General features: G+C 47.2%; 1 protein-coding gene across 1 annotated transcript in view; it reads left to right on the forward strand.

The window, feature by feature from the left end:
* ZSWIM5 (zinc finger SWIM-type containing 5) overlaps positions 1–12,878 on the forward strand; it is a 93,761-nt gene extending 80,883 nt beyond the window's left edge. Inside the window, exons 11-14 of the mRNA XM_063939431.1 lie at positions 933–1,090; positions 7,921–8,084; positions 8,182–8,263; positions 9,406–12,878. Of these exons, the coding sequence (XP_063795501.1) occupies positions 933–1,090; positions 7,921–8,084; positions 8,182–8,263; positions 9,406–10,268 (1,267 nt within the window). The 3' untranslated portion in view covers positions 10,269–12,878. The remainder of the gene's footprint in view (positions 1–932; positions 1,091–7,920; positions 8,085–8,181; positions 8,264–9,405) is intronic.
* Positions 12,879–13,220: the final 342 nt, after the last annotated feature.

Consider the following 13,220-nt stretch of genomic DNA (forward strand, 5'->3'; position numbering starts at 1 on the left):
CACTTTTTATGGAGTGACGAATCACGGTTTATACTATTCAGATCAGATGGACGGGTTTGGTAATTGCCAGGAGAACATCTGATGCCAGAGTGTATAGTACCTACAGTACAATATGGAGGTGGTGGCGTTATGCTGTGGGGCTGTTTTAGCTGGCTTGGCATGAGTCCACTGTAATGCATGGTCACATTAACTCTATTCCCCACATTGTGGCAGTTCTACAGAAACAACAAATGTTTTTATCAGGACGACAATGCCACTGTCATGTTCCAGGGCGAGGCTGGACTGGTATACAGAAAATTCAGTAACCCAGATGGACTGACCAGCTCAGAGTCCAGACCTTAACCCCACTGAGAACCTCTGGGACGAATTGGAGCGACAGACAACTAGGCGACTAGGCCAACTTCACTTTCTTCCTGACTCGACCTGTACTTAAGATGGAATGGCAAAACATACCGCCTGCTATTGTTCAGGAACTCATAGACGGTTTCCCAAGAAGGGTGTCTGCAGTAATCACTGCACGTGGTGGGCCTACAAAGTACTGACGTCAATAAAATCTCGTTCATCTCTTTGTCAGTGTCCAATCAGTTTTGCCTACATGGTGTAGTTGTCATTACCCTTAGGTGATTTTAGTTAGTACATAACCCTGCACTGCTGTCTGTATTAGAATGGGCACTATTATAGGTAAGTCCTGGGTAAAGTAATATAATGTGCTTATATTAGGGACCCATCTGCTGGGGTTCACCTTGACGTGGTAGATGGGTAAACATTCTTGGCCAAACATCTACTAAGAACCACATTTATACTCCATGTTAAGATGTAGAGTTTCTGACAACTGTTTTATCAGTATTCTTAGTGCTTAGAGTGTGCACCTGCTTCTTTCTTCTACGTATCCATCTAACTCATCTGTAACTTTGCTCTGTCTCCTATCTAAGGCTTCCGGTGTTGGAGAGTAGCATCCCGTCCGGGGATATATCCCACCCTCATCACATTGTGTCTGTGGTGCCCAGTCGGTATCCTCGTTGGTTCACTCTGGGGCACTTGGAGTCACAGCAGTGTGAGCTGGCATCTACCATGCTGACCGCTGCCAAAGGTGAGGACATGGTAACTGCAGCCATCGGTAGTGTCTGGCACTACAGTATAACTCCCAGCTCTACCATACTATGATCCATAAACAATACACAGCGGCTAACCTCTGATTCTAAGGCTGTATATTCTCCTACATCCACCTATAGCCAAATATATCCTGGGCACACCCGGGTAATACATATACAGTATATATATATATATATATATATATATATATTATAGAGAGAGAGAGAGACCAGAAAAACGAGGCGGCACTCCAAGATTTGAAATCAGGAAAATTTTAGTGCACACAAGCTAGTGTGCACTAAAATGTTCCTGATTTCAAATCTTGGAGTGCCGCCTCGTTTTTTCTGGTCTATACATAGGGGGTTGCTATACCCCAGGAGGGCACCCAAGTCAAGTTAACTGTGGAGGTTCCAGCTTCCCTGTGGAGTGCCGGATTTGTTCATATATATATAGGTGTCGTACCCCAAAATTTCTAAATTAACTTAGATCAGCCCTCTCCCTTCGCCAACCAGTGAAAAAAAAGAGTCCAAGAACCTGTATTTATTTTTCATCCAAAAGGGGTCACTGGAGTACCCTTGGGATATGGACGGCTTCCGCAGGAACAAGGCACTGAATATTTAAATTTAGAACTCTCCTCCCCTCCATATCCCAGAGTACCTCAGTGTTTTTTCTGTGCTCATAGTAGCAACAAGGCTTGTGTGGAGCTTATCCACACTTCTTTTGAATATTTTTAGTTTTGATTTTTGCTTTTCATTTTTACTTTTTTACAAACAGCACATCCCTTCCCAGTTTCTGTAAAAACGTGGGTCCGGGATAGTGCCGCTGCAAGGAGGCAGCGCATGGCGTGTCGGTCCTCACAAAGAGCACCCTCACAGCCACACGCAGCTCACTCACTGACTGCTGCTACAGCTGGACGGAGCTTACAGATAGAAGCCCCGTCACAGCCATCGCTACTGGAGTCAGGTATGCTGGGGGGGACGGGGCGGTCAGCGCACGCTGCCGCCCCGCTGTGTGGGGGAGATGTACCAGCGCCCGCACCCGCCTCTCCTTACAGGTCGCCCACCCCAGCCGCTCCGGCAACCGCTGTGATCAGCGCCGCACTCCTCCGCCGCTACGACCCACTGCCCGCCGCTCAAACCCGCCGGCCGCCGCTGTAGGACCGCTCTCCACTACAGCGCTCCCCGGCTCCCTGCACCCGATCTCGGACTGCTGGATGCCAGCTCCCCGGTACCTCCCGCTCAGACAGCGGTACCCGGGCCACAGGGGAGGGAGCAGAAGTGGGGGAAGGATGCATGACATTAGCGGAGGGCTGCATAAGGGGTGACAGCATTAATGACATAGGCTGTTAAGCCTATATTAACGGGTTTGCTGCAATAGTTACAGGTTATAGGAATATACCCTGCACTGTGACCAGGACTGTAAGCATGGCATGGTGGCCATTTTAACCATGCTTCCTGTTTCTTCCTGTTGTGATTCCAGAACGTTCCTGTACTACATCTCTACTCCACCGAAAGGCGCAGGGGTGTTAGTGGGAATTTGGGATCAGATTTCATATAGTACTGGCCACGTGCACTGCACTTGGCCAGATATATATATATATATATATATATATATATATATATATAGAGACACCTTAGTACTATTTTACTGAGTCGTGCAAGTTGTCTGTCTTTGTCTATTGTATTGTCTGTCTGCATAATGAGTAAGGCACCAGCTAAAACAAAAAAGCAGTTTCCCTGCCATGTCTGTAAGAGTGTGTTACCGGATGGATCTACCACATGTACAGTATGTTTTGTGGATTCAGCTACGAATACAATTTCGGCTTCGGTTTCAAAGCCGGTTTCATCCCCGGTCCCGCCATGGGCTATGCTAGCGGATGTCATGGCTGGATTGCAATCAGAATTGGCCGCCGCTCGACAGGAGCGGGAAGCGGCAAGATCTGAGTCTAGGGTGAGACCGCTAGAACTACCGGAGGTGTCTCAGCCTTGCCGAAAGTCCAAGTCCATTTTGGGTAGTAGGGATAAATTTAATTTGTCTTTTGATTTACCAGTTTCTGCTAGTTGCATTCTGACGATTCTATGCCAGACCTCATTGCGCAAGATGACGGTGAGGAGGGCGAAGTAGACCAGCAGTCAGATAGTGACGATGTTGACAGCCCGGGTATTGATAATCTCATCAGAGCGGTGCGTCAGTCTCTGAAGTTTACAGAAACTGAGGAGCCTCTGACAAATTATGAAGTTGTCTTTGCTAAACGACAGAGGACTCCGATGTGTTTTCCTGTTTCGGAATCTCTTAATAAGATGTTACTAGAAACACGAAAGAATCCGGATAAACGGTTTTCTATACCTCGCAGATTTAAGTCTAGTTACCCGTTTCCAGAGTCTGTGACAGCTACATGGGAGAATCCGCCATTGGTGGATTCGTCTGTGTCTAAACTTACAAAGAAATTAACCATACCAGTACCAACGGCTACTACGCTTAAAGACCCTTCAGACCGTAAATTAGAAGCTATGCTAAAGTCCATGTATATAGCAGCAGGTGTGTTGCTTAGACCTGGGTTGGTTGGCATTTGGGTAACTAAGGCGCTAATGGTATGGATAACAGAACACAAGTCTGCCCTACGTGACTATCACCTTATACTTCTCGCTGATCAAATCTGGGAAGCTGCTGATTATCTATGTACAGCTTCTACTGACGTCTGTCAGCTCACTTCTCGCCTTTCATCGTCACTAGTTACAGCACGACGAGCACTTTGGCTGCTCTCTTGGCAAGCGGAGGCGGAGGTCAAAAGAGGTATAGAGGCGTTACCTTACGGTGGCGAGAAGTTGTTTGGTCCTGAATTGGACAAATGGATTTCTGAAGCCACGGGAGGAAAGTCTGTTTTCTTACCATTGCCTCCAACGGTACCTAGACGGAAATACTCGGGCCCGGCGTTCAAATCCTTTCGGCCTCAGCCCTTTTCAAGGCCGTGGTAGAGGACCAGCCAACCCGGTAGACTAGGTCGAGGGCGTGGTTTCCAACAAACCAACGCCAGTCGTCAAGACGCTAAGGTCACCGACAAGCCAGTGGCATGACGGACTCCCAGCCCATCTTGGATCTCCAATTGTGGGAGCACGCCTTCAGACGTTCCATTTGGCGTGGTTCCAGACGTCCACAGATGGGTGGATCCGCAATTTAGTGTTAAAAGGTTACAAAATAGAGTTCGACTGTCTCCCGCCACTGCGGTTTTTCAAGACAGGACTGCTTGTGTCGGACGACAAGAGAGCGGTTCTGCAAATAGCCATTCAGTCTCTGCTGGAGTCAGCAGTTTTGATTCCGGTCCCTGTACACCAACAAGGTCAGGGTTATTATTCCAGTCTGTTTGTGGTACCAAAGCCGGATGGCTCGGTCAGGCCAATATTGAACTTGAAGGGCCTCAATCAGTACGTCACTTACTACAGATTCAAGATGGAATCTCTGCGGTCAGTAATTGCAGGTTTAGAGCCACAGGAATTCCTGATTGCGCTGGATCTCAAGGATGCGTACTTACACATTCCGATTTGGCCACCTCATCAGAGGTTCTTGCGGTTTGCAATACGGCAGAACCATTACCACAGTGGTTCCCAAACTTTTTTGAATCACGGCGCCCTAGAGTATCAGAATTTTTATCACGGCACCCCTAGTCCAAAAGTTTCTAATTGGGAAATTTATAAAAAATATGAAATTAAGTAAATTATGTTTATATGTCATACTTAGGTTTAGTTATGTGGTGAGGGACAAGATTTGTTCTGTTTGTACACATATTTTATGACTGGCAGCCTCAAGTACTAGTTTTTCCTATTACATGGATAATAAATATTTTGAATTGGTTCTGGACCACCAACCCGAGGCACCCCTGCAAGTGTCCCGCGGCACCCCAGGGTGCCACGGCACACAGTTTGGGAACCACTGCATTACCAGTTTCAAGCTCTACCGTTTGGCCTCTCGTCAGCGCCTCGGGTATTCACCAAAGTGATGTCTGTGATAATAGCTCATCTCAGATCCCTCTCAGGAGTGACAATAGTTCCGTACTTAGACGATCTGCTCATCAAAGCTCCGTCTCAACAGATGCTCCTCCAACATGCTTTGCTAACGTACGATGTACTAGTTCAGCACGGTTGGATTGTCAACTTCAAGAAATCACATCTGATTCCGTCTCAACGACTTCAATTCCTAGGTATGATTCTCGATACGGTAAATCAGAAAATTTACCTACTATAACAGAAAGTACAGATTATTCGTCATCTGGTACAATTCGTGCTCAAGCCACGCACAACCTCGGTACATTTGTGCATTTGCCTCTTAGGCACAATGGTGGCGGCTTTCAAAGCGCTTCAGTTCGGAAGATTTCACTCACGTCCTTTTCAACTGGATGTGCTTGCACAGTGGTCGGGCTCGCATCTGCAGATTCACCACAGGGTGAGGTTGTCGCCACGAGCCAGGGTATCTCTACTCTGGTGGCTCAAAGTACACAATCTAACCGCAGGGAAACGGTTCGGCGCCTGGAATTGGATAATTCTAACGACGGACACGAGTCTCAGAGGTTGGGGAGCTGTAGTTCAAAATTGTCAGCTCCAGGGTCTCTGGGCGGATCACGAAAGATTGCTGTCTATAAATGTCCTGGAACTCTGGGCTATTTACAATGCGCTACGACAAGCAGTGCACATGCTTCGGTCTCAGACTGTCCAGGTGCAGTCAGACAACGCAACGGCGGTTCGAGTACATCAACCAACAAGGAGGAACGAGAAGCCGCATGGCAATGCGGGAAGTAGCTCGAATCTTCAATTGGGCCGAGCATCACCAAGTGATATTGTCGGCAGTGTTCATTCCGGGAGTGGACAACTGGGAGGCGGATTATCTCAGCCGTCGGGATTTTCATCCAGGAGAATGGGCATTAAATCCTGAAGTGTTTCACATGTTGGTCCAAAGGTGGGGTTACCCTCAAGTGGATCTCGCCACAATCACCAAACGCCCCAGTATGTGTCCAGAACGCGAGATCCAAAGGCAGTGGCGGTGGATGCTCTCGCAATCGCGTGGCCGTACAGCCTCGTGTATCTGTTTCCACCGTTTCCGCTGCTCCCTCTGTTGCTAAAACGGATCAAAAGAGAGTCCGCCACAGTCATCCTAGTGGCGCCTCATTGGCCTCGGAGAGCTTGGTTCTCGGATCTCTGCGGACTAATCGCAGACGATCCTTGGCCACTCCCACTTCGTCCAGACCTGTTACAACCGGGTCCGTTCCTTTACCCCGATTTACCGCGACTGCGTTTGACGGGGTGGCTGTTGAGACCGCCCTCCTAAGAAGAGAGGGCATTCCAGAATCGGTTATACCAACCATGTTACATGCTAGGAAACCAGTTACGGCAGCCGATTATTACAGAATTTGGCGTGCCTATATAGGTTGGTGTGAAGATCGGAAGTTTCCGACATCATCTTTCAAGTTATCCCGTCTTTTGTTATTTCTACAGATGGGGTTAGATGGAGGACTACGTTTATCTACGCTAAAGGTGCAGGTATCTGCTTTGTCAATTTATTTTCAAAGACGATTGGCTCTATTGCCGTCTGTATACACACCTTTCTGCAAGGTGTCCTCAGAGTACAGCCTCCATTCATTCCACCTACAGCGCCATGGGACTTGAATCTGGTTTTAGATTTCTTACAGTCTTCATATTTTGAACCCTTACAACAAGTGGATATTAAGTTTCTCACTTGGAAAACAATTTTTCTGCTAGCCTTAGCTTCGGCAAGGCGTGTTTCAGATTTGGGGTCCTTGTCATGCAAGCCTCCGTATTTGGTGTTTCATGATGACAGAGCGGAACTTCGGACGAATCCCGCTTTCTTACCAAAGGTAGTGTCATCTTTTCACATCAATCAACCAATAGTAGTTCCTGTGTTAACAGAAGATTCTGGAACTTTAGATGTGGTACGTGCATTACGCGTTTATGTATCCCGAACGTCTACAGTTCGTAAGACGGATACGTTGTTTGTTCTCTATGATGCTGCCAAGATGGGTTGGCCAGCTGCTAAGCAGACCTTATCCAGATGGATTAAACTGACCATACGTCAAGCTTACCTTCATGCTAGGTTACAGCCGCCTACATCAGTAACAGCTCATTCCGCACGTTCTGTGGGAACTTTGTGGGCAGCTGTTCGTGGGGCTTCTACGACGCAGCTTTGCCGTGCGGCTACATGGTCATCAGTGCACACGTTTGTGCGCTTTTACAAGTTTGATACGTTTGCGGCATCAGCATCTAGCTTTGGCTGCCTAGTGTTACAGGTGCCAACCTGCTCTCCCGCCCACGGGGGAAGCTTTGGTACGTCCCAAGAGTACTCCAGTGACCCCTAGTGGATGAAAAAGAAAATAGGATTTTGGTACTTACCAGGTAAATCCTTTTCTTTGAATCCATAGGGGGCACTGGACGCCCACCCAGAGCAGTTTTACCTGGTTTGTGGTACGTTCAGTGGATCTTATGGTAACACATTCTCACCGACTGGTTCAATGTTTCAAGTTCTATCGGTTATAGTGCCAACTGTTTAGTTGTCAGTCACGTTATGTGTCAACGTTATTGTTGTCCGTTATGTTATATGTAATTCTCCATTGTCAACCTCTCTATAGCTCCTGTTCGGCTCAGTAAAAAACACTGAGGTACTCTGGGATATGGAGGGGAGGAGAGTTCTAAATTTAAATATTCAGTACCTTGTTCCTGCGGAAGCCATCCATATCCCAAGAGTACTCCAGTGCCCCCTATGGATTTAAAGAAAAGGATTTACCTGGTAAGTACCAAAATCCTATTTTTCCTCTGCTCCGCACAGGTGACATGCTGCGACTCCGCACCGTGCTGGAAGCCATACAGCGGAACATCCATTCCTCATCACTGATATTTAAGCTGGCGCAGGATGCTTTTAAGATCGCCACCCCAGCAGACAACAGCTCTGACACCACTCTTCTCAATGTAGCCCTGGAGCTTGGACTGCAGGTGAGAAGTGGCTCATATAATATTGAATCTGATTAGTCGTTCAACAAATGCCTAATCCTTTCCTTTCTGACTTACTCCTTCCTCCTGCTACTTCTAGGTCATGCGAATGACGCTGAGCACCCTGAACTGGCGGCGCAGGGAGATGGTTCGGTGGCTGGTCACGTGCGCTACGGAAGTTGGTAGGTGTCACAGCTGCATTTTCCTCCTTGCAGTGATATTAGCCATCGATATGGAAAAGTTTAGTAGTTCAGCGTGAAACAATGTTATATGAATCACCACAATCCGTTTGGGTGACCCGGAACTGTTGAGAATCCTTGCCTGCTGCTTTAAGGGGGGCCTCCTGTTTGTGGATGTTGTCAGCTTCTCTGTCTGCTCCATTCAGGGTGAGAACTATTACAGCAGCCTCTTATATACACATACAATAGTTGTACAAAATCTAATGGGGGGGAAAAAATACCTCTTGCACACTGGGCGAAAATTCTGGGATATTGCCGATGCAATCCAGGTCCTGTCTTTATGTGAGGGGGTTTACCCGGGTCCAAATTGCTCGGGCCTTGACCCTGGTTGCTACAAGGGTTATACCTAGGACCAAGCCTGGTAGCCTGTGATGGTAGATGCTAGATTCAGGTGATCTAAGGGACCTTTTACGTAAGGGGGAGGAGGCACGACAAAAGGGGGAGGGGCTAGGCCAGCGTGATAGTTCCTCTACTATCCACGCCACCAACTATTACCTTTAGTAATCAGGTGGCGAGCGGAGCAAGCCTGCGAGGGTACTTTTTGGGTACCCTGTGCGGCCGTAGCTCCTCCCCCTGCTGACGTGTCTCCTCCCTTAGTGACGTCAGAAGGTCCCTTCTCCCACTCCGATTTAGAACCAAACAGTCTGATGTCAGTGGTGCGACCCAGGATACCTTTCAAAGCTGCTGATTGGCTGTGTATCTGTAGGCCCGCCTGAAGGGAGTGCCTACAGTGACATGCAGGGCAGACATGGGTTCAGTGTGAAAGGGATTGACCTGGAAATAACCCAGGTGCAGTGTGAAGGGGGTATAGGAGTTAAGATCCAGGTCCAACCTGTTTTCAGTAACCTGGGAAAAAGCAAGGTGGAAGACTCGGCTTTGGTCTAAAAGCGGTATTAGTAGTTAATAATTGGATAGTCAGTGAATGTTCAAGGGCCCAGAATATGTCTTACAGCTGGGCTTCAGCAAGGTGGGGCTCCTCTGTCTGTTCTAGTCATCTCCAGTAATCCTCTGATTGGTGCCACAGATCCATTACTTACAGATCTATGTATGTATTTAATGAAGCACTCCCATCTTTACCCCGCCAGGTGTCCGTGCCCTTGTAAGCATCCTGCAGAGCTGGTACACGCTCTTCACCCCTACAGAAGCCACCAGCATCGTAGCTGCCGCAGCCACGTCTCACAGCACCGTATTGCGACTCAACCTGGATTACGCACAGCGGGAGGAGCTGGCCAGCTGTGCACGGACCTTGGCCTTGCAGTGCGCCATGAAGGACCCCCAGAACTGCGCCCTGTCGGCTCTTACCTTATGTGAAAAAGACCACACTGCTTTTGAGACGGCCTATCAAATAGCAGTGGATGCTGCTTCAGGGGGCATGACCTATTCTCAGCTCTTCACAATCGCCCGCTACATGGAGCACCGAGGCTATCCACTACGGGCTTTCAAACTCTGCTCGCTAGCAATGAGCCACCTCAACCTGGCGTACAACCAGGACACGCACCATGCCATTAATGATGTCCTATGGGCTTGCTCTCTCAGCCATTCTCTTGGTAAAAATGAATTGGCAGCGTTAGTGCCTCTGGTGGTGAAAAGTGTGCACTGTGCTACTGTATTGTCAGACATCCTTAGACGATGCACGCTCACGGCTCCAGGATTGGCTGGAATCCCTGGCAGGCGGAACTCCGGTAAACTGATGTCAACAGACAAACCGCCTCTGCGCCAACTGCTAGACGCAGCCGTTGGCGCCTACATTAACACCACCCATTCACGCCTCACACACATCAGCCCCCGGCACTACGGCGAGTTCATAGAGTTCCTTAGCAAAGCCAGGGAGACCTTTCTACTCGGGCAGGACGGTTTACTGCAGTTTGCCCAATTTATAGACAATTTGAAGCAGATCTATAAAGGCAAGAAAAAGCTGATGATGTTGGTGAGGGAGCGATTTGGCTGACCTTCAGGCCAACTCCTGTTTCTAACACCATGTCTGAGCGCGCTGCTGTCTGCTTCCTTGTATATCCAGGCCCTAATACCTTAGGGCCAAATCCTGGACTGTCAGCAGGAACCTTTCATCACACCTGACAAACATTTCATTGTTTCTCACAGGATGCACAGTGTCAAAATATACCACCTTCCTTTCATGCATTAAACCAGTTAGAGTGGAAAGGGAGGCGTGAAGTACCCCCAGTTTTCTCCTGTCTTATTGTTAGGCGTGCACACGCAGCATCTCCTAGCTGACCTTGTATCACCTTGTCGGTAGGGTGAACAAGTTCTGTTTTGCATTGTCTGGACGTGAGAAGTGCTAGATCTCTCCACCAGGTGGTGCTGCAGTGCACATAGAACAACATTCTGCAGGGGGTCTCTGCCTGCAAAATTCTTGTCATTCCCAGGTGCTTTGAAGCAATAATGCGGCCAGATCCGCAGGGATCCAAATGCTTCTGATTCTGCATCACTAGTCTATTTCCCAGCCAGAGAATGTGTAACACCGCTTACACAAAAGCAACACCGTACTGCTGTAATGTCTCTCTCGTAGATTAGAAAATGTTCCCCAAAGCCTCTATATATCTTTATATAATTAGTGGAGATGCTACTTTTTGCATACGGGAAATAAAACACCTTAGAATGGCTGATTTGCTGTCAAATGACCACTTTTTGCAGTTGTAATCATTACTGGCATTCCTAAGTCCTCCTATTAATGAGCCAACATGAAGTTAGATACTGCAGTGTGCAGTAGGCTTAAGCGAGTAAAAGACCCAGCGTGTTCTACCAGTCTGGGGCCATACAGCATAGACTGTAGCTTTCCCACAATGCACTACAGGTTTACAAAACATGATCTGAAAATTGCACAAACCCTCTTTAAATGACCAAATTCTGGAATTAAGGAACAGAACCAAGCTAAAGATAACATTTGATATCTTGATTAAATTCCGTTCAGTTAGATCACGGGTTCGAATGTGCTTCAGGGACTGTAGGAGACACTAGTACACCTACCAAGAATGTTTCTTTTATTAATGAGATAATACAGCATAACTGTGTATCCAGGCATTTAGTCATTTGTATGCTGAATAAAGTGAAAAGCAGCACAGCACTTGTGTTTAGAAGTTGCCAGTATGAATGCAGTGCATTGTAATGACCACTAGGGGCAGGCTTGCTCACTGGGCACTGATATTTCACTGTAACTTGGCCTATTACACATACATTTTACTCAGTTAACGCTTCGAGCCAGTGACATTTAAATCCAGGTTTACTATACACAACAAGACTTGTACTATTGTTCCTCTCCCCCTCCCCTCAGGCTGGCTCTCACAGCAACTGTTACACCTCACAGCTCCATATATACTAGTCTAGAACATAGGTTTGAGATCCATTCCAGCTCATTAAATAGTCCAAAAATAAACTTTTGGAAGCTGGCGCTACAATGTAAGGGGTGCAGATATTTATATATTGCTTGAACGTTTCCTTATCTGCCCTTGATGAGAAGTGTCTCCCGCCTCATCGCTGAACAGACTGCAATCCAAACTCAGGGAACACTTTACACAAAGCATTTATCTACCTGTAAATATGATAATATATGTGGATTACGAAATGTAAAGTACTAATTATTTATGATGGTTCTGTCCTTCTGCGCAGGGCGACGGTATACTTGAATGCTTTGGCTCGGGTGGTGCTTTAAGTGCTTTCTCAGGTGGGAGGAGGGAGCTGGTTTTTGGGATCATATACAGTAGTGTGCAATGAGGTTTGGCTATAATAGGGGGGCTCCCCGCCCCTAGTAATATGCGAACGTATTGAGACTGTGCCAAGAATCTGAGCTCATTCATAACCCCCCCCCCCCCTCCACCATTCACATGAACAGTTGGAACAAGCCGTTGCAAAGTGGATATTGCAATAAAGTTCTGTGAAACTGTCCCTGACAATATTTTGCAAACCCTATAACCCCAAACGTTATGGTTCCACTAAAGTTTCAGATTTAGGAGAAATAGGTCTTTAGAGTGACTGTTTGTGCTGGTGGGTTCCACGTTATAGCCAGCGCTGCGAATTGAGAAAGACTGTGAGGTTTAGCAATAAACGCGGTGTAGCAGGGGGGATGAGCCCAAAATGAACAACGTCCTGTGAACTCTCCCTCGCACCAATTTCTGTCCCCTCCTTTATTTATTTTCACCCTCGTCATTAGCCTAATGCTACCTGTCAATCACTTTCCCCCTCTACATATATAGAGCTATATATATATATTTTTTGGGTTTGTGTCGGGTTTTGAACCGGCAAGACCTTGCGCGGGGCGATAGTGGATTGTCGCTGACTGCTAACACGCGTCTGTCTTTTTGTATCGCTTCTACACATCCCAAAGTAAGCGCGCACTCCCCCCTCAGTATTCCCTGCCACAGACGTATCTCACTGCTCGTTTCTACCAGTTTAATTTCTATGCTCTTTTGTTATATTGTGCAACCTCTTAATGTTTGTTAATATTAATAAGAAAATTAACCCTATTTATGTATTGCTGAAACCATTTTATATGAATTGTGTTGAAAATTTCAGTGCTTTTTTATGAATAAATTGTGGATCACAATTGTTTATTTTATTTTCATGTGTTGGAAGAAAGAAAAAAAAAAAAAAGAACAAACATCTAACCCACCTCTATTCTCTGAACCATACTCAGTACTGCTTGTGTGGGCAGCTAATATAAATTGTGCAGTTACAGAGCACCCCTAGTGGACAGTGTAAGGTAGCAGTTCACCGGTCTGGCATTATCAAACAATAGGGGTGATTTAGACCTGATTGCAGGGCTGCTAACTTTGCTGTCCTGCGATCAGATAGTCGCCGCCTCCACGGGGGATGGACGGGAGTGTAAATTCGCCGTGCAAGTGTGCGATCGCATGTGTACGCTGAGCTGCAAAAACCCACTGTGTGC

Source organism: Pseudophryne corroboree, chromosome 9 (genome assembly GCF_028390025.1).
Source record: "Pseudophryne corroboree isolate aPseCor3 chromosome 9, aPseCor3.hap2, whole genome shotgun sequence".
Classification (NCBI taxonomy): domain Eukaryota; kingdom Metazoa; phylum Chordata; class Amphibia; order Anura; family Myobatrachidae; genus Pseudophryne; species Pseudophryne corroboree.